This window comes from Macrosteles quadrilineatus, unplaced genomic scaffold (genome assembly GCF_028750875.1).
Source record: "Macrosteles quadrilineatus isolate MER2022 unplaced genomic scaffold, UCM_ALF_1.0 Scaffold_3__2_contigs__length_128488019, whole genome shotgun sequence".
NCBI classification, from domain to species: domain Eukaryota; kingdom Metazoa; phylum Arthropoda; class Insecta; order Hemiptera; family Cicadellidae; genus Macrosteles; species Macrosteles quadrilineatus.
Genome location: NW_026542596.1, coordinates 23,922,607 through 23,950,119, shown reverse-complemented (window position 1 = coordinate 23,950,119; position 27,513 = coordinate 23,922,607). Strand labels below are relative to the sequence as shown.

Below are 27,513 nucleotides of genomic sequence, written 5' to 3'. Positions count from 1 at the left end.
TTATTACAAATTGAATTTATTTTGCTTTCTCATAATGCAATAGGAACTGTATATCATATAAAAGTTTGACGATGGTCAGGTTTCAATTTGGGTGTCAGCTTAGTAATCAGTAACCTAGTAAACTGTGTAAACAGGTGTCAATTTAGTTTACAGCTTATCTCAAGGTGAATCACAGTTAACAACACTGGGTAATTATTAAGTTAGGCCCTGATTATTCCATACATCCGTTTATTTAATTTCAATACTTTTAATAATGGATAATGGAAATATAAATGAGAAAATCATGAATATGGAATTCTTATAGCAGATTACTTTACTTTCAAGGTTGCGATCGATTTGATGGCGAATGACGTTTACAAACAGCTGGGAGGCGGTCGATCAATCAGAAAGCTATTCTGTTATCAAGTCCTTATCATGTTACATACCCCACTTATATGCTTTTTGATCCGTCAACGTTGAAACAAAAATGTTGTCGTTTTAGCTGCACTTAAGACATTCTTAAATATATAGCCAATAAGTTATAATTATTAGGCTAGTCTGAGCGACACAGGCGTATTTAATTTTATTAGAGTTTCAAACAGCAACTTGTATTTATGTTCGTTCCATTCTCCCATAATATGAAGTTGCAATTTAATAATACTTACCAAAATAGCCATTGTATGCTGACGAAAGCTTGATAAATGTTGTAATAACTTAATACGATATAACGAGAACTACATATATCATATTTAATATCTATCTGTTCTGCTGTATTTGATATCAACATGTATGAAAGAGTGTTGTACTTGGAGTGAAATATTTTCGATTGCAGATGTCTGAATTAACGGGAAATTATGATAGACTTTACCTTAGAAATTATAAATCAAACTAAGATCACTAAATAATAGGTAATCAAAATAATCAATTTTCAATCTAATCTACAATTTAAGTTATTTATTGTCTTTTCTGGATTCCACTGGTATTGTTCTCTTGATCGCTAATTTATGATTACTGATTAGTAATTTCTGATTCCATCTTCCGATTTAAATTCTTAACTTGGCTCGTAAGGAATCAATAAACGTTTATTTTTGAACTATAGAATCGATATTCCGACACTGAATTTTTCAAACGATATGGACAATATTTGAAATTTATAACGTTCTTAGTACAGACGTTCTTGGAATATAGACATACCTTAATCTATTTTACGATTGCCTATTATTGCTTTAATTTATAACGTTAAAAGAGCAGAAATGATTGTTACATAAAAAATCAATCCGGTAATCGGACCTTTGCCATGGACGAGGAAAAAGGAGTCGCCGAGGCCTTGTTATTTACACAGTTTAAAACAATATGTAGATATACCAAACCTATTTTAAACTTCATTTACAAAATAAGTTATGATTATGCAAAGAAGTAATAGTGTGAAGATTATGTCTTATTATCTGATAATTGAAGCTTACCAAAAATAAAAAGCTGATATGCCATTTATTACGTATTTTTATCTTCACTGGTGTAAAATAAAGTTAAATATTTTGTATCCGTATTCTTTATACTATTTTCATATTTATAAATTTACTGTTTTGACCATACATATTATAATTTTTAATTTTAACCAAAAGATTGAAATATGAGTGTGGAAAGGAGTCGTGATAATTTATTTAAAGCCTAATGTTCAGGAACAGCTGGGCCAAGCTTCGAACCAGCTAAAAGCTACTGACTGTTCTCAGGAACGATCTGGCAATCTTTTGATAGCTATGCAAACACTATGTAAAATAATAGTTAAAAACACCGAAAATTGGTTGGAAGCTTTGTCTTAGGCCATGCATTTAGAATATTAGTCCTTCAACGATATATCAAATGTGACGTTTAATTTAGATTAGACCGTCGCCTTACTGATTATGTTTGTGGATAATCCTAGGTTCGATGATGTGCACTGGTATCTTATAAAATGGATTTCAAATATGAAATTAAACAAGAATAAATACTTATACACGAGAAAAGTACAATTTTCTTCTATTACAATTATATTTAAGTTATTACATTGTATTAAAGTTGTGGAGGATACTATTTATTTTTATTGCTAAAGAAATTCACTTAAATATTGATTGTATTTTATTTTACTGGTATAACTATACAGGCTGTGTCGTAAGTAAACAGCCAAACTCATGGAAATATTCTTATGGGTAAAAGAAAGAGAAAAATCAAAAATGATTTTTCCAAACCCACTTAGCTAACCTGATATTCGCCAGTTTGTATTTTTTACACAAATATACTTTTCTTTGGATTGTTCCAATCGATAGCTATGAAGCTTAGTACATACCTTATCTTTGTGTAAAATACATATATTGTTGAAAACACCTATGTAAGGAAAATTAGCTTAGTTCAAGCATAGATAAAAGGAGTATAGAGTATATGTCTATACTCCTTTTATCTATGGTTCAAGTAAGAGTTTCAAAAGGCGGCCATTTTAATTTTAATAATTTAAATTCAAAAGAAATTGCAGATATTACGATTAATAAACCTGTTTATCAGATTTGAACCTTGTTGAAACAATATTAAAAATACTTATATCTATAATTTAAAAATTTCCAACGAAACGACACTTAACTCAAACAGACCAAAAAAAAATTAAAATATTTATATTTTTGAAAATGCAAAATAAGGTGAAATCTATTCTTGCAATCTATTTTTATATAATCTAATAAAAAGGTTTGACCTTATTAAAAAATCCATCCTTCAATCATGGTATTTATCAACCACAGTTGCTGTCTCTAATTATATTCACTGAAATGTTATTGAGATTTTAAAAAATCCCTCTATTTTTATCTTTTTGCTTAAATAAGCATACAGTAAATACGAACTCAAGCCAATTTTAACATTTAACTCAAATAATATGAAAATTTAAATGTAAAAAAGATCCATACTTCGAAACGCAACAAAAAGGGTAGCTTTGAAAATCAATTTATCAAAGACTCAACCTAGTTTACCACCGGAGAAGTAAGTCCTAGAACAGTAATTGCAGTCTACGAGTCGCATCCAATATCACCACCAGGCTTCTTCTCAATTTTCTTTGGTTCGTTTAAGTCTCAAGTCCAATATTAATCGTAAGAAAATGTTAGTTCTTGTTTGTATATAATTTATAAATTCTCCTTTTTACCAATATAAAATAACTTAATCAAATAGCCCTATTATTATGTATAGCTCTAATAAATAAAATAAAAAGTATTTTAAAATTACATTGGATACTAACAAAACCCTCTCTTTAGTACTTACTTACAAATACCCTCTCTGAAGACTTGCTGATTTTGTAATCATTGCAGAAACTAGAAGAGGTCCTCTGGGGATTCAAACAAACCCGATTGCCTTTTAAAAGATGATTCTCTCGCACGCTAGACTAGTTGTTGGATTTTGGGTGAACTGAACTGCTATAAGATTTCAAATCACATTATAAAATTACTGTAGTTAAAAAAGAAAATTTTAAAGAAAACTTAATGTAATAGCTAACAACATGTTGCAATCGACCTATTTTAATATTATACGGGAAATATTACTTTTTTCTATTCGATAGATTTCTCAAATAACCTTGTGAATGGTTGTAGTGCTCGCCCTCAAGCCTGAAGGTCGCTGGTTCCATTCCAAGCGAGATCGTTACTAGACCCAGATGGCATTTGCCTTTGAGCAATCAAGTAATCATGCTTTCTAACATCAGGTTAACTCTTGGACAAATACCTTTCAAGAAAGTTAATAAATGTCACGTGCGTAGATAAACAGGCACAATACGAAATATAGACACCTCTCCATCATTAATAATAATAGGCCATCATCAATTCAGTATAACACATTTTAAAATTTATCTAACCCTATACATATAATTACAAAGACTAGACACAAGACGATGCCTTGTAGTAATAATGGATTGTGCTGATACAAGAACCTGGCTTCATTAGTTGCGGATTATGCCTGCTTTACTGAATACTGCTCCAGCTGCCAATTTAAGATATGCAAACGGAAGATCACTTACTGCACATAGAAAAGTGGCATATATTTGTCAACACACAACATAATCCAATGTTTACTTTGACATCCAAGAATTGTTGCAGGGTACTCTTGGATGACTACTCGAAGAAATCCAATAAGAAACTCAACTCTTGAGACTTCTCAAACCGTTTATCACTTAACGGTTTGACACAGAATTTATGTAACAGCTATGGAATAACAACTCAACGGGTAGCCCTGTGACTTTTCATAAACTCCTGACACACATTTACTTAGTCAACGGAAATTTGTTTGAATTCGTAGCATTAGATCGTTGTAAAATATTACTAAAAGCCATTTCAATGTCATAATTCAAAAGCTGGTAAATGTTGTATTGCTCAGTGATATGTTAGGAACATAGTTTATTCTATATCAATACTGTGTCACTGTTTCAATAAATCTTGTCTGTAATTTATTGAGTATAGCTATTAATAGTCAAAGGTATAACGTAGATTGTACTAAGTGTCAGCATTACAACACCTTACATTGAATCTTGAACGATCAGATTATTTACACTGTTAACTATACGGTTCAAAACTAGAAAATGCATGGTAATTATTGTTAATAATCTAATTTTCAAAATGTATGAAGCACATGAATAAATTTCCGAGGTAAATCAATAAATTTTATAATGTAATTTCCAGTATTAGAAAACTGGATTTTCGAAAGGCGATATAAAATATCGTCAAGAAGAATCGTAAATCTTCTTGCGAACTTGAGCCATAGCCTTGACTTTACACTTCATTGTTGTCAGCAGGGTTGAAGGTCGTATCAGACTAGGGATATGCACTTCCCAGTTTTAATAAAAATATGCACAATTGGCATTTAAGTTTATCAAATAATAAGATGGTCAGATGAACAAAAACCACGACAGAACAACTCAAACTACTACCCTTGAATATTTAGTACATTAATCAATTGAGACAAAATTTCTACTTAATCTTTTATATTATTAGACTATAGTCGTTCTTATTAATTGTATTTGTGGTTAATTGTTCTAGACTTCAATCAATGTCCACTTTCATCAACGGTATTATGATAACAGTTATGTAATAGTTCTGTGAAATGCACAATGATCCATCTGTTGGCGTTGTATCGCCGTCAATAGCAGAGATGTCGTGTCCATTCCTGGAGTAGTAACATTTCAGCGACATTGTTTAGGAATTTAGGTTCATCCTCTGTCTTAGAGTATTATAAATATCAATAAGGGTACGAAGCTCTACAGCTTGCGTAATAAAATAAAATATGATCTATGGTGAGTGATCCAGCGTAAATGCAAACAACATATCTAAATTCTTTTCAATTGAAATGCTCAAAGTATTCTTGATATCGTCAGAGATTTCAATATTTCTTTACTATTGCACTGAGCCACATGTTTCATGTTTTATAGAATTATTGGACGTTTGTTTTATCAACAGGTCACATTTTAAGCAAAGAAGAAATCTTTAATTTTCCACTTGTTTGTTCTTTCATACATGTTTCCGTGCAATTAAGATTTTTGTCCCCGAACATTTTCTTTCCATAGAAGAACACATGAGCATGTGAAGATTTAGGTTATCTTCCTATAAGCATAGTTTCTATTTCGCAGGAAGAGCGAGAGTAAGTAAAACTATTCTTGCTGATGAATGATAAACAATTAACCTCAGATTAATTTTAAATTTACCTGTATAAAATTCAAATTAATAGATACACTAGACTTTGGTGGTTGTTCTAACAATGTTTAGGTTGCAGTTATTAATTGACTAAAAGAATTATCACAATTGTTACTTATGCATTTATATAACCAATTTGATATTTTAACATATTAACGGTGTAGTAAGGGAACAAAACTGAATTTTTTCTTGACTATTTCAAAATACTCAGAGTTGATATAAAATCATATAAACAGGCTTGGTTAAAAAATAAATTACTACAGACTGATTCTTATTCAAAAATAAAATCTTTAAGGAAAGACAAAAAAATATCGAGCTTTATTTCAGCTAAATCAATATTATTGTTTCAATTTAAGACACCGACCATTTTTTAGTTAATCCTGACAAAAAATAACTTCTTATTAAGATTTTAGCATAACTGGCCTGATGTAAATAAACTATTTGTATGAAGAAAACAAAAAACAATATTTCGCGGCCAGATTCTTCTCCGGCCCAGTTTATGTTTTACTGTCCGTTTAATTCTCTAAAAAACATTACTAAGTGTTAGTTTTTTGTTGCTATTTATAGTCCAGTACGTGTCACCGGGCTTTCAACCTGTTCCTGGGCCTAATCGTATGCGCTGTAATTTACACGTGTAGGCCAAATTGTTATTTATTATTGCTCTAACACCACTGTAAACAATAAACATTACTTTTTATGCTATATAAATACATTTCAAGCAAGTTTATCCTAGCTGTAGTCCTCACATGTATTATAAAGATATAAAGATAATCCTTGGACAACTACTAGTTCTGACCCAGTTCGTATTATCAGGATTTGCAAAATCCCCTTGTTATCATGGGTATAACCTTACAGTATCCTACAGACTATTTTCATACTATAAAATTAAACTGTAAGCATCTTAATGAAAATGTTTGACAACATGCCTTAGGAACAGAATGGGATTTATTTAATTTTCAAAGATTCACAATACCTCATCCATATATAATGTAAAACAATTTTCTTTTGGATGACATTTATATCAGAAGTAACAATTTTTTTTTAAATTTTAAATATAATAAAGGTGAAATATACTTGGCTCCAAAGATAATTAAAACCATCCGATTATAGTCGATAAAGTAACAAGTTATGTTGTAATTGGTGGTTGACATTAACTACTACACTAATGTACGTTGTAAATGTGACGTAATCAAATTTCATTTTACAAACAAAATGACACATTACGTTTCTTATATCAGTTATGAAATTATACTTCCAAGAACATTTGTGTGCCTTAATTTTATCGTAGTTTTTTTAACAAATTCATTGAAATGTACATAAATATTTGTACGAAATTGGAAATGTTATTGTTAGGGAGTTGTTAAAGCAGTAGGGGGTATATTAGTAATAATTTCAAATTATATTTAAGAAGATTCTCATATCACATATAATTTTGAAAATAATATATTATGAAGGATTATTTTAAAATCCAAATCAAATCTCCGATATTTATCTTACATGTTTCGTAATTAGAGATAAGGGAAGGGGATGTCACTTAAAATTACAGAGGGTATTCTCCTTATCTAGTTGTAATTAGCCACAAAAGGGTAGAAGCCAGACGATAAAATTAAATTACCTGTAAGTTTTATCACCGTGAAATTATATAGTCATCCATATTACATCTCCTGTAGAATCTTCTGTTTAAAAGATTTCAAATTTCGTGAAAGTGTTATAAAATGGTCTCTTCGTCGAGCAAACACACTCAGATACTAAGTCCTGTTTTACACGAAAACTGTTTTAATAAATAATAAAGATATTTTGTCCGGTTCCTAGAAAATAATAACAAATGTTTTCCACATTTACTTTGCAGTACCTACAGATTTTTTCTTTAGTATCTTTGTTAGCAGAGCATGTAAGATTATTTTGTTTTTTATCGATTACTTTTTCTAAACACGTAACAGAGGTTTCTACAACTTGATATATTGAAATTTGTTTTCAAACTGCAATATGTTTACAAATATTGTGAACTAAAGTTTGATTAAACATTAACTAAAATTACATATTACTATAATTGTATAAAAACAAATTAAAAAGTACTTTAAACAAATTAAAATGTTTCTATATGTGAAAATAAATGTATTAAAAGACTCAACTAGGTTTACCACCGGAGAAGTAAATCCTAGAACAGTAATTGCAGTCTACGAATCGCATCCAATATCACCTCCAGGCTTCTTAACATTTTCTTTGGTTTTTTTATTAAGTCTCAAGTTTTATCATTACTTAATTTAACAAAATATTTCTTTTATATGTTTCTAATATAAAATTAATTAAATGTATAATAGGTTTCCTGTAGTATAATCCTTTTGTAAGACAGGGATTATACTTGTTTCTATAATTTATACTTTGCTTCATATTATATACCGGTTGTCGAACCATAAACTTTCAACTAAAACTGCAACGGTTAAATTTATGGTTTATAAAAATGTATATGTTCTCTATACCGATGTAAATAAGCCCCCCCCCCTTATTAAATAAGCATGAATCCTATGAAAAGTACTAAACAGTAACCATCGTTTTGTAAGTGTTTTAAAATTACTTAGACAAAAACCCTGCCAGAATTCACTTTGTAATCATGGCAAAGACGACAAGGCAGCCCCTGGGGATTTAAGCAAACTCGATTGTCTTTTAAAAGAAAATTCTTTTTCTTGCTAGACTAATTTTTGTGTTTGGTTCGAGTGGTACTGCTTCCAGATCTAACGTATTATTAAAAACCAACCATTTCCATTTACAAACAAAAATTGTATAATTGATTAATAATGATTGTACATGGTCAAATTACTGTCGTCAAAAAAAACATTGAAAATGTAATTTATTTATTAGCGACAATACTTGGTCTCAGTTCCGTTCCATTAATTTATAATTTGTTTGTAACTATTACCTGTGCTATCGAATCGAATAGTTTTTTATCGCCTCTCAACAGTTTTATTATGCCATTTTTACGTAGACGCATTAAACTCTTAAACAAATAAAATTGCATACAATAAAAAAAATGATTAACGTGATATTTAATTAAGTAGTACGAGTATAAAATATCGTTTTTAGTAAGAATGGATTGTGCTAATACTAGAATCCGATTAACAATTTTTGTATTATGCCTGTTCTACTAAATCTTTCCGCTTGATACTGCTGCCTTTATATTATTTACAGTAGATATACAATTAGCAAATACATCTGTCTATAACCAACAAATTTGCAGGATTATTTTGACATCCTAGAAAAGCTGCAGAGTAGCCTACTCCTCAATACTATTGAGGACATCTCGTATAAATCCAATAAGAACTTCCACACTTTGGACTCGTTCCACCTGGAACAGGTTATCAAATTATAACAGGTCGTTCACAGAATTGAGGCAACAGCTCTGGAATAATAACTCCACTACTGACCCTGTAACTTACACAACTCTGAACAAAATTTGACAGTGAACTCTGATGATTATAAATTCGTGTCTGTAGCTTCTTGTGGTATGCTACCAGAGGTGTTTTATAATATGTAACCCTGTATTGCTTACTAATATGATAACTTCGTATAATGTACCGTCGTTTGATACGAAGACTTAATCATTGTTTCAATACTTTTTAGTGAAATTGCGACCATACAAAGTAGGTATTTTAAGCCAAGTATGAATGGAGATGAGTGAAGGATGAGTGGCGCGATCTTGTAGTCTTGTTAGTGATTAAGGCCGACATATTCCTTAGACACAGCTGTTAATTAATAGCCAATCCAGCTAAAGGCAACTAAGGGACCTACAGTTTATAGTGGAATCCGAACCACATTTTTGCCTTTGGTATATACGAATTGGTCTAATTATCAGGATAGCACTGCGGATAGTCGTAGTACTCACCCGTGCGGACGTTAATCCACACCAGGGAGTATCGCATCCACAGTGCATGCCTGTAAATATCCACAATTCGTGACCTCCTAGTAGCTGGATTACAGGACGACGCCACCCGTCCCAGTCTATACATACGTCCACAAAATTATCAAACATGAGTCTAATTTAAATTATTTCAACATTTCAAAATCTTACATTAAATCTATGAATAGTTGGACTATTTACAGTTGTTAGCTGGACAATTTAAAATTACGTTGTAGGCTAATTTTGTTCATCACAATTGAAATAACACAAGATTAAAGAAAATATTGATGTTGTCAGGTTGGGGGTAGGAGGTTACTGAAAATGATTTAATTGTTATTTCAATTTTATAGGGATTTGATTTTGAAAAGGCGTTTTAAAATATCGTAGAATCATAAATCTTGTTGCGAACTTGAGACATGGCCTTGACTCAACGTGTCATTGTTAAAAGCAGAGTTGAAGGTTGATACAGACAAGGAAAGTTCACATTCCAGTTGATTATTATGTCAAATATTGCTGCAATAATAACTGGAATAATTTAACTATAACAATGGTGCAAGAACTTATATTTTAGCTAGAATTAGTTTGGCGGTAGTTTTTAAGAGTTTGATAATAGTTTAGTTAGTTATCTTTTTTGTTTTATTCAGGTAAATCTTTCAACAAAAATTTGGCAAAGCTATATTTTAGTACAAGAGGTTTGTGAACATAACTAAGGAAAAAGGTAACGTATGTTATAGGATAAACTTTTGAAGAAATTATAAATATATATACATTTAAATATAATTTATATTTATTATATACCTTTTTTCTATAACATTATCTAGTTTAGTATTATATTATTGTGTATAAACTAAGAATTATATTATTTTGTTGTATAAATTATATTAAAAATAAATACAATTAAAATGGATTCACTTAAGATTAAGTTGAAGATTAAGATTTAGATGGAGATTGCTCTAGTGAAAAGTTAAATTTTAGTTTATTTAATTTGTTTTCTTATTCATTTTATAAACTAGGAATCAACTAAACAATATATTAGTTGCTAGTGTCAATGAAATTGTAATCTGTGCAAAATGTTGTAGTCTGCAATTTAGCGATATAAGAAACATAGTCGTCAAACAAATAGGAAATAATTTTGCTTCAGAACATATTTGAAATTCACTGAGGTAAATATTATTTTCTCTTATTCCACGAAAAACTACAATAATTGTTTTCACAATAGGTATTTAGAATAAATTATCAACACCTGTTACTGACCAATTCTAATAATTTTTTTTATATGTCGTGCATTTTTTTAATGTAGAATAGTATCGAAATTAATAATATTCTTCAATAACAAACCGTATGAAATATGTTTTAGTGACAATAGAGAACAACAGAATGAAATTACATCAATTACACAACAACAGTTATGCAATAATTATATGAGACACACAATAACAATACAAGTTAGTAATCCATCCATTGTATCGTCGTCAATAGCAGATACGTCTTGTCTACAGTATTCCTGAAATAGAAACAATTCTACAATATAGTTTAGGAATTTAATTTCATTTTCTGTCACAGAAATCTATAATAATTATAATGGCACAAAGTTCTATATCATAGGTAATACTGTCAAATGAAATACTCTTATAAGTTTGAAGCAAACTACGTATACTATTATCTTATCCTTTTTTATTTTTATAATTTTTCATTGAGTCACGCATCGTATTTGCTGTAGGATGAAATCAACCATGGTACGTACAGTTTTTAGAGGAGGTAAAATTATTTGTAGTAAACAAGTTGCAGATTTCAGTTTTTTTTTTGTTTACATATTTTTCTGTAATTGAAGAGTTTTTCTTTATCAATTTTTCATACGGTTCAAATACCCGTTGATGAAGCTTAACGAGCATGTATTGTCTTCCCACAAGCTTATTCTGCATGCTTGCTGTAATCATACATGAGCATTTCTGAAGTAAGTTTTTGATCCCTCTATTTTCAGGACTAGGGCCGCGACGAATCGTAGCATCTAAACCAACTTTAAGACTATTTTATTCCTTTTTTATCACGTTTAGCATTAAGTTTCCAGTAAACTATTTACCTTTTCCTAATCCTTATAATTTGGCATGTAATTTTGTAGATTAATGTTCATGTTACTGTTACACAACTAAGAACAATGAATATTATTTTTATGTAATAAACATGTTATAAAAGTGTATTCTATTTATAGCTCTGTAGATTTAACATATTTCTCGAAGCAATACAATTTTTCTTCAATTTCGTATTATTAGGATTTCTTAAATACCTGTGTTGTTATGAACATTAACTAAGATAATTTACTCAAAAATATTTATCGCCGCATGGTATACGAGTAAAACAGGAGTTATTTAATTTTAAAACTTCACAACTCATCTCCTATATTTAGGCTAATATATGTATAATTTTCTGTTCTTCAACCTTTATATTATAAAATAACAATTGCTTTCAATCCCTCAATATATTCATCAAATAATGGATGAAAATAATTAAAAACCTTTTTATTAAAGCCGGAAAAGGGGTGCAATAATTAATTGCGTAGGCCTACATTACGTAACATTACAATGCCCTGATTTACATGATCATATTTTGTTCCAACCACGCCATGACACACTAACTACGTTGCATATGTCAGTTATTAGATTAATACTTGGTGGAACATCCATTTACGGTATTATAAGTTATGGCAGTAGTACTTTTATAATAAATTAATAATTAAGAGTCATTTTTGTAACGTCAACAGATTTCTTTTAACAAAAATACTGAACTATACATATTTTTTGTTGCAATGTTAAAATGTTGTTGCAAGGGAACATTTTCTTAACAGAATAGGATACTATTATTTATTTATATTTAAGTAAATCTTAAAATGTATCTATTTCAGCAAAATGTTAGTGTGATTCATTTAAGAACAAAAGTACAACAAAAGGTTTTCCTACAAAATTATTTGAATTTGCAGCAGCATTGTTTATAACATGTAAGAGTTAAGGGTACTGCCTAAATTACAGAGCATCCCTATCTAATTGTAATTATCCACACAAGGGTGAAAACTGGACAAGAAAATTAAATTATCTGTATTTTTTAGCACTGTGCAATTACAGTCTATATTTCATTAGTCCTTGAGGAATTGTGTCAGTTTAAAAAAGGTTTAGATATATGCTTACGTACAAAACATAAGTTTCCATATAAAAAGTCGGTAAAGTCAGATAAAACATCAGTTAAAATTTTGCTCAACAAAATTTTATTTAAAATCCAAGTTTATTACTTAGTTAGTTACATTATTTCGATCTCTAGTTTGCAAATTGCCTAATCCATCTAGTTAAATTTAATCTCATCAATAAGTAAGTGCCCCCTCCCCAGTTAGGCTGGCTTAGTTACCTATGATTTTAATAGCATACCTATAGTAGGCATGTTGATATATTTTATAAAATTAAACTTAATAAAATTTATCCTCGCATGTGAAACCATACTATTTTGTTGGCATGTACAACACACTAACACAATTTTTTTTACCTAGTTAACAATAAGAAAAAAATGTACTACTTTTAAAGTTTTAACCTTATATCAGCCTAATACCTAATAGTACTTAATATTTAGTTTCATATTAAATATACTCTAATAATGATGAATACACAATCACCATAAATAAGAAAAAAATACAGTTAACATAATAATTGTATTACTTGCTGGTAAAATACTAACGAAACATAACAACTGAGAATAAATCTTTAGAAAGTGACGGATAGATATACTTTACATGCTTTTACGTTTATGTAAGGATGTTCTATATCATCTCAAAGAGGCCTGAAGATCGCCAGATAAAGTGCAACATCAATCTTTAGATGAAGGGACTCAACATAGCTGTCAATAGCAGAAGGTTTTTATTCACACTTTTGCTCTCTGTTACACTAACATAACAAATATTTTTACGGTAATTTATTTTAAGAGTAACATTATAGTTTTTTTATCAGCCATAAGTAGTAAATATCTTTTTTGAAAAGGTTATCTTTCAAATTAATGAGATAAAAGTATATCTTCTGGAATTTCGAATAAGCTAGATTTAGCTCACTAAATTAGTATACTATACAAACATAAAAATAGATGTATTATCTTGGGATATATCATGGTGGATATTATCAAAAACCAAAAGCAAATATCTTAGTAAGTTATACATAGCTTTGGGGGATTTCCTCATGATGATACCTTTATTTTGTTGTTGATCCGTCTGATACGGTTTTAACATTATATTGCTCAAGTAGCTATTGTCTAAAATGCAAATCGAACTTCGTTTGCGTTGACCGTTATATCAACGAATAATTTTTAAATTAAATTATAAAATATTATTATTGTGATTGTCAATATACTAAAATTAGGTTTAAAATCGGAACAGTAGCTTCTTACTGTTGATTAACCACCATTTCATGTATTGATATAAATTAATTGTTAAATAACAAAATGCAGTTTTAAATTGATACTTGACCATAACGATGTTAACTTAACCAAATAATTAGTACAATAAAATATTTCTGTTGTTGAGTGTTTTAGTGCACGCCTGCTAATCAGAGGGTTGCCAGCTCAATCCTAGGGGGAGTCTGTTATTATTTGATGGCCAAATGTAACTTCTCCAACTATCCTCGATCATGAGAAAATTTGCAAATGAACCTAGCTAAAAACAGTTACTCATATAAAATTACTAAACCTATCACACGCATCTTACTATACAGGGTGACAAAAAAGTCTGGAAACGGCTTGATATCTTTTTAACTTAATTCGTTAGAAAATTCAAACTTTTTACATCAACTTATTTGTATGAAAACTACTTTTTGCAAGCATTACCATTTTTTTACCTTCACCAGGCGACGGCCCATGAGGAGTAGGTACATAATCTTTAATGTAAGCATAGGTTGATACGCACGTCATTTTAAAGGTCTGGTCAAGTGGAGTTAATTGCCGGAAACCGCGTCAAAAAAGGTTCATCCGTCACAAAACTGCGGCAGTCCAAAGTTCTTGCAGAGGTCTTAGTATTGGTAAATACTCATATTCAACATTAGCCAGGAAATCTGAAACCCGTTTAAATTGGTTTGGAAGATTGAATAATATTAGTCTATGAGCTAGTTGACTTAAAAATACAGTTTCAGCTCTCAAGCCAATGTTTAATACGAGTATTTACCAATAGTAAGGCCTGTGTAGGTATATTCAACAAGAACTTTGGGCAGCCGCCATTTTGTAACGGATGAACCTTTTTTGACGCGGTTTCCGGCAATGAACTCCACTTGACCGGACCTTTAAAATGATGTGCATATCAACCTATGCTTACGTTTAAGATTATGTACCTACTCCTCGTGGGTTGTCCCCTGGTAGAGGTAAAAAAATGATAATTCTAGGAAAAAGTAGGTTTTATACATGTAAGTTGATGTGAAAGGTTTGAATTTTCTTACGGATTTAGGTAAAAAGATATTAAACCGTTTCCAGACTTTTTTGTCACCCTGTATTTTGATCTTATTTAGATTAAAACACTCTACTTTGCGTCCCCATCCATGTGGCGAAGGGTTGTACAATGTACATAAAGCAACCCCAAGGGTGAAATACAGTGGTACCAACAGAGGTATTAGTGTAAGTGAAACAGTGCTTCTACACGGTGTTATCTTGCTCTTGCTAAGCCAAATGTTCTTTAACGCCTCTCCTGGCTGCGATTTACGTTCGGTTTAAATGTAATTGGATCTTGAATACTTGCTATGTTATTATCAGAATAGAACACTTAGCTAATCTCAATCTGAATTTATCAGCCTAGTTAATTAAAGAATTTGTTATAATGTAAGTGTGAGTTTTTAAATTATCACTTAACTTGCAGTTCCTAGAAAAGATTAGATTTTACCACTACTTAAATTGTTTTGTAATGAGTAATAATCAAAATAATAAATCGCTAAATATATTTTCTTTTTGTTTCCCCTTCTCTATTGATTGATGTCATTATATTGATTTCGAATAATCAATCAATCAATCGTTGAGATGGGGACGCCACCTAGGTGCGTATTTTAACCCAAATATGAGTGAAGTATGAGTGTAGAATGGTGTGTGATGACCTGTGTAGCTTTGTTACTGACTATGATCAGCGGTTTCATTAGTCAGGATCATTTATTTAAAGCCCAATTATCAGGAACAGCTGGGCCCAGTTTATAATATATATTATAATATGCAATACCTCAACTTATCCTCAACTAGTAAAACCTTTTTGTATTATTAAATTATATTTCATGGTCAAAACTTTAAAGTGACACGATTAAACAGTATGAATACATCTAAAATTTAAAGTAATTAGGGTGCAAGCAACCATTTGTATTTTAAAATCTATTTGTATACAAAATACCCCCGCCACAGCAAACCTGCCGACTAAGCGAATTTCCATTTGTCTGAATTGATTTTCAGTTAAATATATTTTAATAACATTAGGTTTAACGAGTAGCTAGGTTTGCTGTTACAAGGAAACTAATAAAGTGTGTTTTTGAGTAAAATATTGATAGCTTAGTACAAAATAAATAAATTTGCCAAGTTTTATCAAAATATATCCATAAACAAGCGAACTACAACATTAGACAATATTCCCCATAAGAATATAAAAAATTTCTTATGTTCTTATGTTATGTTCTTATGTTCAAATTTCTCATGTTCGCCGATGATATTAAGGTATTTAGCTCGGTGTCATTGGCTTCTGACTTTGAGCGCCTCCAACTTTCTCTCACTAACATCGACGCCTGGTGCAAGGAAAACTTCATGGAGCTCAACGTCTTGAAATGTGTCGTCATCTCCTACAAACGTGGTGCAGCCCCAGTCCAATATGACTACGTCCTCAATGGTTCTACACTGAAGAGAGTGGACAGGGTACGAGATCTCGGAGTGACAATGACCCCTTCGCTCAACCCTCACGAGCACATTGCCCACATTACAACCAAAGCTAGCTCCCTGCTTGGTTTCATATTCAGATCAACAAGGAATTTCAACTCACCCTTCACCTTGATCACGCTCTACAAGTCCCTGGTACGCCCGCTGCTGGAGTATGGGTCAATCATCTGGTCTCCCTTCCAGAAGAACCACGTCAGCCAACTGGAGAGCATACAAACCCGCTTCATACGGATGCTTGGACCGAGACTTGGTTTTACCTACCGCACTACCCCGGTTGACGATGTGGAGAAGTCCTTCGATCTTCTGCCTTTGTCACTCCGACGTCATCATGCCGACATATTCATGCTCTACAAGCTGGTTAACGGGTTTGTCGATTGCCCCAACATCCTGAGTGGTATCGACATTACCACGCCCAGAGGCACCCGCTCCAGGACTATATTCAGCAGACGCTTTCTCCCAGCCTACTACTCTTACAACAGCGGAATTAGCCGTCTACTCAAGGCTGGTAGCACGGCGGCTGCTCAACTGGATTTCTTCGGTGAGAAGCCCCTCCGGTTCAAAAAGAAGGTCTCCCTGATCACTTGAGCAACCACACTCCAGCACATCTGCACATTTGTCTTCTCATCGTTAAAACTTGCTGTTCATATTCTTTGTTGATACTCTTTTTAGTTTATTCTTCTGTTATTAATATTTGTTATTACTTTGTTATTACTATTGTTATCACTATTTGTTATTACTATTGTTATCACTATTTGTTATTACTTGCTATTACTATTTATTATCACTTGTTATTACCATTGTTATTACTTTTCTAGTCAGTAATATTGCAAATGCCATCTAAATTGTATACACATATTTTGTAAAAAGGTGCAATCCGTTGGGAAATAAATAAATAAATAAATAAATAACATGGGAATTTTAAATTTACAATTTTTTTAATTTTCTCCGTTACTAATAATCGAACAAAAATACTTTTGTATACTAAATTTGTTTTTTTAAGCTCTTTAAAAAGGTCTAAAGAGAAATCGGGAAGTTTTGTGTTTTGAGGGTCAAAAGTGAGAAAAACCAATTTTTACCCCATAAAACCCCCCGTAAAGCCCCGTTCCCATGGTCCGATCGTGCTGGTTCGCAAACTCATTCAAGTTTATCCCCCTTTACACCTTTAAACCAAATTTCATCAAAATCGGACAAAAATTACTCAAGTTATCGCGTTCACGGACTTATATATATATACATATATAAAAATTTTAACGAATGGTGTTTTTGGGCTCTGGGGACATCAAAATGAAAAAGTAAATTGGTCCCGGGTCTAGGTCTTACCGTGCCACCTACGGTAATAGCTACTTCCCTATAGGGAAATTCGCTAAAAGCTCAACTTTTGATTACTTTAACTAATTCAGAAAAACATGTAATCGAAATTTAAATATAATTTACTTTCCTTAATGAAGTGTTTCGTTCGTTGCCAGCCAAATATGTCTCAACAATGACTGCGAGCCGCGTGGTATTCCAAACAAACTTGGGTTATTTGGAAACTGAAATTTAAAAAATAAAAATAATTAATATATTAAATCCAGAGTTCATTCAGTCCACCTCTTGGACGGAATGCCAAATAAAGGGAATATACTTCCCGTCATATTTAATGTATGCGTATCTTAATCTGGCAGGTGTTATTCCGTTTATGTTTGAGTGGACTAATACTTCTTCATCCTATAAACTATCATTATACTCGCTACATTAATGAACGTTAAAAGAAGAGAACTTTCAAGTAAACATACGTGATCAATACCAAAACTTACTTATAAAAATGTTATACTAAACCTTTTTATAAATATTTTGGTTCTACCGTTCTACTTAGCCTAAATGTTGAATTATAAAACGGCATGACTATCACTTGCAACGGAACAAAACTAGGTAATGCTGTGTTTTGATCAACACACCTTAAGTAAACAAATATTAAACTCGATAAAACAGTTAAAAAATATCTTAAAAGAAAGTCCACATATTAGCACACAAAAACACCGTTGCGTATTCATTTGAAATGGTACACATGAAATATGTATACCATACTAACAAATTTCAACTTTTCAGCTTGAAAACTATTAGATAGGAGAGTAACAGCACTTCAACTTTATGTAATAAGTGCTGCAACTCAAACAACAAAATGGATTGTTTAATGGACCAAGAGCGAACATTAATGTACTTTACATAGCTTTGCTGCAAACCATCTACATTGTCCCGCATTTCATGTAAATGTATGCAAACTGAGCCCTCTATACAAAGCCTCTTTATTACCAGGAGTAGCTCTGATGAAGTGGTAAGGAACGAAAGAACCGCTCGGCATAAAAGAGCTGTGCCGGTATTTACCTAGCTGTTGTAAGGTTACATTACTTTGAATTTTAATTTTGAAAATTTAATAACTTTATGTAATAATTACCAACTAAAGATTGTGAATAATAAATTTACATCTTTCAGAGCATAATCATCATTGTTATGTTTTATTTATTTTCTTGTTTTAAGCTTATTTATTATTATGTTTAGCAACATTTAATTGGTTTGTAGGTACATGTAACGAAAGTTAATCTTATGTCAACGTATGCTTGAAGTCCTAAAATAAATATAAATAATGAATCTTGGCAATCCAAACTCATTTGTTTACATGAATTTATAAGCAAAAGTAATTGATTTCCTTATAATAAATACACATGTTATACTAATGAATAAGAGTACCTATATGTAAATTCATAGTGACTATACTGTACATCTTGAGTGTTGTATTAGTAATTTTAATGCGTCTTCCAGTTGAACAAATTTTGATACCTTAAGAACACCTTCACTTTAATACCAACCTAAAACATTTCGTCACATGGTAATAGCTAAAATACCTGTATTTAAGTTTTTTGAAATAATTAAAAAATATATGAATTACCTTATTTAAGTTTGTATACATGAATCTGTGAATAACTTGAAAGATGTTTATTGAATAACCATAAAAAGTTCAACGAGTAACTATAAACCATTCAAAGTTGGAAAGATGTTCAAGTTCCACTATAGTTAATGCATCGGTTACTTGTTCAGTAATCCATTAGCTTGTTACCACGTTGTGGTTAAGCTAAACAAATCCACGTGGAAGCTTGATTCAAACAACATAATTAAGCAAATTGATGATCGCGGTTTGTAAGATTACTCTAAGACTTCTTGTTTTTCTCCTTTATGAATATAGATTTAGGGGATGAATATACATGTAAATAACCTAAACTTAAGGAATAATATTTAACTAGTGGCAGGTAGGGACATATTATGTTCCTAAAATGCTCAAAATGTAAAACAGCTTATTGTAATATAATTGAACAAAAGATACAAATCAAATCATTTATTTGTGAAGATGGATATCCCTGTACACCATATCTTTGTGTAAAAAGTTATCTCTGCTAGCTTTTTACACATTGACTGTTTATGTTCTTCTTCTCACTTTTAATTTCTGACAACAGCTGGAGTTTCATGACAATGTGTGTATCCCATGTTAATCTTATGGAGAAATACGAAACTTTAAAGAGTTCTTGGGCCTCACTTTCTAGTTATTTCCCTAAAAAGAAAGTTGCCTGCACAACTTCACGTTACGCTCTTTCCAATGACACCAAAAACATGTCAATCGGTTCAGTAGTTTTGGAGGAGTAATTGTCACAAAAACCTGCTTGCGTATTAAATAAGTATATATATATAGATATATAGATATAGATGTTATAGAAGTGAAATCTATTGGTTTTATTTACAAGCTCTATTGAAATATAATTTAATATTCAATGCAATAATATATATTTTCAAATAATCTTCAGTTTTCTATGTGATTTGTTCTTATAATAATCGTGAATATAATAATAAATCAGAATATTCCAATACTAGCGTTCGAGTATACTATATAACAACCTATAATACCTACGCTGATTATATTAGCCTTTTCCACATTAAATACGTTCCAGATTAACATATTAGATCCGATTTATTTGTTTTGTTGCTTGATGTCAAGGAAACGACACCAATAATGGGATGTTCCCAAAGAGAAGATAAATTCACTCGACTAGCGTGTTTTATACTACCTTTTTTATGAAAGAAATTTAAATTAATTAGCTTACAAGTTTAGAGCTCAACGATTATTTACTGAGTATATTTAAACGGAAAACCAACTGAAATTCAATTAGAATTCCAACTTATCATACTTAGAGACCACTTCATTAGTTCTAAATTCACTTACTTCTGATATATTAGCTACTGATTTATAGCTAACTGAGAAATAAATTCAGATAAAGTTAAGCCGTCAACATTTTTTTCATAAAAAGATTCCATATCGTTTGTTCAACATAACCTCAGACTTTGAACTAGGTCATATTTTGTATTTAAAGATTGTGTATAAAGTATTAAATTTGTATATACAAAGGTTAGGGAGACGCCCAGAAGAAGTGTTACTCTCGTTTTTGGGCTTACTGCAAGGAGCACAAGATAACTTTATTTTAATACTTTCTTATGAAATGGCGACCATACAAAGCAGGTATTTTAAGCCAAGTATGAATAGAGATAAGTGTAGTGCCACGATTGGAATCGTGACCGGGGGCGTAACTGGGATCGATTTAAATAATAAGAATACTTTAGTGAGAGGTAAAAGAATGTTTAATCATTATTCAAATAAAGTGGATGGACAATATGATAAAGATAATAATAAAGACAATAATAAAAATGGATGATAAAATAATTACAGGCTCCTTTTATTTAAGTAGGCCTAAGCAAATGAAATTTATATAAAGCTCTAATAATTATAATTCTTTTTGACACGTTATTATATTCAAACAGGAATTTAATAGTAACTATATTTATTCACACAAATTATAAATGAAATCAATTATTATAAAAATGATTATAATTAACATCAATCAATCACTGACTTTAAAAAGTTAAGTTAGCCTGGACAATCACAAAAATTATAAAGTTGAAATATTAATAAAGTAATCGCCTTACCAAAAACCCGGCGACCGGCGATATGTCCCCGTGAATTGACTGGGGCCAAGTGTCTTCCTTTCGGTCAACTCCAACCTCAGTCTCTCCAAAGTACAATTGCTAAGTCTACGGTTTTTGTGGGTCGGTCGATTGAGCAAGATACGTGTCATCAAGAATTTTGTCTACTAAATGCCAATGTTCTGACACTGGTATATGCATTGTGAAATCCATTTACCAGGTCTTTTACTTTTGAAATATAATCCCAAAATTTAGAAAATAATTTGTGGTGACTACCCGTCACAGTAGGATGAGTGGCGCGATCTTGTAGTCTTGTTAGTGACTAAGGCCGACATTCCTTAGAATGTTAATTAATAGCCCATACAGCTAATGGCAACTAAGGGACCTACAGTTTATAGTGGAATCCGAACCACATTTTTGCCTTGGTATATACGAATTGGTCTATTTATCAGGATAGTACTGCGGATAGTCGTAGTACTCTCTCGTGCGAACGTTAATCCACACCAGGGAGTATCGCATACACAGTGCATGCCTATGAATACCCACAATTCGTAAACTCCTAGTAGCTGGATTACAGACGACGCCACCCGTCCCAGTCATAAGTACGGAGCCATAAGTTATAACTACACGAATAGCCTTATGATTTTCTGTTGACTCAAACACGATTGATAATAAATGTTATTTAACTTTCGAAAGAGTTGTACCCATAATCATAATATAGTTCGGCCGCTTAGAAAACGACCTGCGCGCTAATGCTAAACCAATGCTGGAGGAGGTCGCTTTCTAAGCGGCCGAACTAGTAGCATATCTAGTATCTGTTAAGATCTATGTTAGTTGTGTAATTGTTGTAACTTCTTAAATTCGTAGTCACCTTTTTTACATCTACAAGTATGTAGCAATGATAAGAGACATAATACACTAACAAAACCGTATCCGATTGGCCGTTTCAGTTCAGGCTCTGTACCTTCATTAAATGTGTTAGTTTGATCACTGAAGGTTGCTGAGGTTAACGAACTGTTCAGACATTGAAGCATCGGGTGTCAAGCCTCACATTTACGAGCTGTGCTGATTTAATAGGCTATTCCAATTATTTATTACCCTGCTCTTACATTGAAAGTGTTATGTTATACACTTTAAAAAGTGTTATTTTTACTCACATTGAGTTAAAGATTTTGATAAGATTGCTGTACAATGAAAATTCAATTAGGGCCTATGGCTATAAATAGTAAAGATATACCTTTTAGAACATGCATTGTCATTCGTGGTGAAAAATATTTCCGTAAAGAAGAATTCTTATTTAATTAATACCAAACTAAATATTTGGGTTTTTTTGCAAAGATATGGGCTTTGTTTTCCCCCTAATACAACCGATATGTATCAAAATGTATTTGTATTGTCAAAACTATTCGAAAATAGTTAATTGTCCTAGCTAAATTGAGAGATTTCTGAAAATAGTTGCTACCTATCTAAAAAATTCAAATACACTTTGTGGAAATTCGTTGTAATATACCGACATATTAAAATAATATATTTTATTAAATTATCTAGTGTAAGTTTCTCATAATTAGTTCCTGGCTTAGTGCTGTAAATCATTAATGAATCTTCAACATTTTGATCAAAACTATTTCTTTTAAAAATATGTAGAAATAATATATTTAATAGTGAAGATTAAATTAAGCTACGTTTCAGCCGGTGCACTAGGTGGTAAACTTGCAAAGTGATTAGTCAACTTTTAATTAAAAGTATAAAGTAGATAGACTTCATTTGAAACTAAAATTAGAGTCTTGCTTACTTTGTTGTCGTAACAAACTTGTGGCTATTGTAAATTTAATAGGCCACTAGGTTATAATTTAAATTAACTTCCTTGTTGCAGTATACATTAAAATTTGTCAACATTCTAAACTGTTTCTACACTAAGTAATAATTTGCATGTGTTGTACAATATCGGCCTATTTAACTGGAATAAAAAGTAAAGGCGAATTGTTTTGGATATTAAAATGTACTAATTGATTTCTTGTGAATTTTGTTACATAACATACATGTAATGCATTAATTAGCATTCCTGCTCAATATCACATATCTTGAAAACATTCCAACCTGAATCTTCAGTGTGCTTTTGAATATGAGTTTAGTTAAGAGCCCAACAATCAGGGGCAGCGTTATATTATTTTAATATCGCGTTGTCTATTGTACCATTGTATTTCATGACAATAACGGTATTCTTATTCTTATTCTTATTTTTTACATTCTATATTAAAACTGCTTAGTTATCATTAAATGTTTGTCCCATTGTTCGTAACCAGATTAAGGTAACACAAAAACATGACCATGTATTGCGAGAAAGATGACTTTGATCTCTAACATTTTTCCTCTGCAGTTATTTAAAACCACAAGTATTTAGCCACTTAAGGAAACAGATATAGATTTTTTAACAACAGTGATCAAATAAAGACATTATGAAAAATCTCAAGCCACATAGCTTTCTAAAAAGGGAACTCAATATAAAAATCTGTATTTTTTACAATCTTAAGTCATTTGTATTTAGTGTTAGTTCTATCCAATAAAGATAACCAGAGAGTAAACCAAGGTTAACGAACCAATCAGAGATTAACCTGCTAGGTGCTTGTTACTGAAGGTGAACGTTTGTAGTCTTAACGTTACACAACTTGAATTTAGTTGGAAGTTTTGATTTTATTTATTTCAGTTTAACTTTTGACAAGGGCAAAGTATTTGATGTGCGTTTTTAATCATGGGCGACAATGATACAACAACGCTATAGAAATAAAATGTTATAACATTTTTTCAGAACGTTATTGTTTTAAATATAAAACGTATGCTAGTATAACCTATGAGTACTTGGGTTTTCTGTAGCAATAAATAAACAACTTTTATGAATTTGAATTGCTTTTCATTAAACTATGGAATTTAAGAAAGATGATGAAACAACACAGATATACAATAAATAAAATCCGTTTCCCTAAACCAATTTTACTTATAAACTTGACATCTTAATGGTGTCTTTCATTTTCTTTGTTTTTACGTATTATTTGTACCGAGTGATATAAAAAGTTGGTTGGTCTACTAAAAGAAAAGTCTTTCTAAAGGTTCGTAAAAGGAATTGAAATTTGTATTTTCGTAAAAGTGAATATCGTCCAGGTTCGATAACAAAATCTTGTGATTCCAATCATCCTGTTTGCTGAGGGCGTTCTCTCGTTGTCTCCCCTTTGAACACAGTATATCTGATTTCCAATCTCCTACACGTGGACTTAACACGTGGAACTAGTCAAACGATCGATTGTCAGTTTCATACATATTGGATCAAATTGCAAATCAATATTTTATCAAAATACTGATGGTCATATTGTGACGGAAATAAAAGCATTTATTGATTTTGATCCCTCACCAATATAATCACAGTTAATAAAACATTTAATATAAGCTGATCTGTATTTAAAATATAAAAAAAGGCTCTATTTTATGAAATCAATAATTACTAGTAAATGCTTATTTGGTTTTACGACCCTTCATTCATACTATGTATTTTAAGGCTTTGGAAGTTTTAATAGGTACTAACTACTACATTCATTCTTAATTTATCTAATCATAGTTATATTATATTTTCATCTTAAAAATTTCTTTTGATATCCATAGACTATTATATATATATCCATACTATATATAATGTGGTTTGGATTCCACTATAAACTGTAGGTCCCTTAGTTGCCATCATTGATCTATGGTTGCCATTAGCTGTATCGGCTTCCATTAATACTTGGCTTAAAATACCTACTTTGTATGGTCGCCATTTCATTGAAAAGTATTAAAAGTATTAAAGTATTGGTGCAAGGCATTTGTATCATTAATTTGATGGCAAATGTTTTCTAACATTTCATGTTATTTTCTTGTCATTTGTAATCACAGATATTTTTATGTAGCTGGTCAATTTGGCATGTAAAACAGAACTCAGGGGTCCGGATTTGAGCTGGTAAACTCAATAGGATCGACTCTACTAAAATTATTGTCCTAGTCTTGGGGCAAGTGAGATTTGTAAATAGCGTTGTATGTATTATTTTTAATATAACGAAGAAAAAGTTTATAAAACAAGTGATTGTCAGTCAATGACAAAGTCCTGAAAAACCACTGAATAGGAAATAAGGTAAAATTTTTTAAATTACCTGACAAGTAATTCCAGCTGTAACTTAAAGGGTGATTTTGAACTCTAATGTTTGGATACTTATTTCTGTATGAGAATGAATAAGGGAAAGAAATCTTTATATTACTCCTTCTGTATCCTATTATTCACTACACCTATTAAAACGAATGGATTATCCAATAATCTAAATATATTCTATATATATAAAAGGCAAAGCCCTCACTGACTGACTGACTCACTCACTCACTCACTCACTCATCACTAATTCTCCCACTTCCCATTTACCTAGGAGGCTAAAATTTGGTACACTGATTCTTTAGGCATTAAATAGGAAAACTAAGTTGTTTTTATTCTGATCGGACTCTCGGGCTCCACCCCAGTGGCTCTGGAGTTTCCCGTGTTAACCTTATGAGTACTCATATTTAAATGGAATTAATGAATCTTAACAGCTGTTTCAATTAAACAAGTTGGTTCTGGTCTATGATGTGCAATAGCATTAAAGTTAAAAGGATTTCCAACAGGGTGCAGCACTATTATTTTTTGAAATTTATGACAACAGCTAATTTGCAACCAAAAGGTGAGTGAGCGTAGCGAACGAACTTCAACCTGGAGGCGAGTAAGCGTAGCGAACGAGCTAACCTGAAGGCAAGTGAGCGCAGTGAACGAGCTCCAACCTAAAGGTGAGTGAGCTTAGCGAACGAACTTCAACCAGGACGTGATTGAGCCATGCGAACAAGCTCACTTATGAAGTAAAACGGGGCAAAGCCCGCGGGTACAGCTAGTAATAAAATAAAAGTAAGGTGCATTAAGTAGTTTTATATAATCCAACTGATACAAATCAAATCATATCAAATCAGATTTTTCCACAATAATATACAAACAAAATAACAATTTGTTTCAAAAATAAAATACAATAATAAAAGTCTAGAAGCATTACATAAAAATGTTCCTGAAAATTAAGGTAAATTTAAGTTTAAAAGTAATTAAACGAAATTATACATAACATTTGTAGAAACCTCCTAATTGTTATGCCTTATGAATAAACAAACAATGTCTGGGGTAGCTAGGATTCAAACGTTCTTTATCGTAAGGCCACTTATCAAGAGTTTGAGTATATACACAATACATAAGAGATCGTTCAAAGCTTCCACTACCATGATCTCTCGACAAGTTTGTCTGAGATCCTTTGTTATTTTTCTTCGAACCCCTATGTCAATCCTATATGACAGCCTTCACAAGTTTCAGTAGTCTGTCCGGAATGATGCCTTATATTCTCTTTCGTAAGCATCTTCCATCACTTAACCTTGTTTGAAACGATACTTTCTAACATTTCTAAAATATTAAATACAGTTTTTGGACTTTGATGGACTTTAAGTATGATATGTTTTAGTTACATAAATAATGCTTGAGTAATTTACAACTGTCATCGGACGTCCATTTGAACAAGTGTGTTCTATTTTAGTTATCTCTAACAAATTCCCTGTTTTAGTCTCAAGCGTAATAGAAACATAATATGAGTATAATTCTCGTCACGGCAAGAGAACTAAATTGAAATAATATCCCACAAAGTTAATATTTACCAATTATTTTTTAATGCAGCCACGAGCCAAACAAAACCCCTGTATTGTCTATGTAGATGGAAAACTACCAAAATCAGTCAGTGAAACGATTACTCGGAATACATAAGTAAATGGCTTGATTTGATAAAAAAGTACATTTTAAGTAAGCTATTTTCAATTTTGGAGCTCTTAAATATAAGCTATAAGAATATAATGACATAAACCTGGCCTGCCATTAATTTACTGGGCTAAAGAATCATTTCATTTGCCAGGATTGCATAGAGTGTTGCCATATGTTGACATATTTGTATTCACACA

The 27,513-nt window shown here is 31.3% G+C and overlaps 2 protein-coding genes across 2 annotated transcripts in view; both read left to right on the top strand.

Annotated features, from left to right (window-relative positions):
- LOC128990836 (synaptotagmin-5) overlaps positions 1-27,513 on the top strand; it is a 233,353-nt gene that overhangs the window by 10,750 nt on the left and 195,090 nt on the right. The window lies entirely within an intron of this gene.
- On the top strand, positions 16,243-17,064 carry LOC128989048 (uncharacterized). Its single transcript, XM_054410904.1, has one exon. It carries the CDS (start codon positions 16,243-16,245, stop codon positions 17,062-17,064), a length of 822 nt encoding a protein of 273 aa, XP_054266879.1.

Bases quoted from the DNA above. Each gene is read 5' to 3' on its own strand.
- LOC128989048 (XM_054410904.1), top strand. From the start codon at position 16,243: ATGTTCGCCGATGATATTAAGGTATTTAGCTCGGTGTCATTGGCTTCT.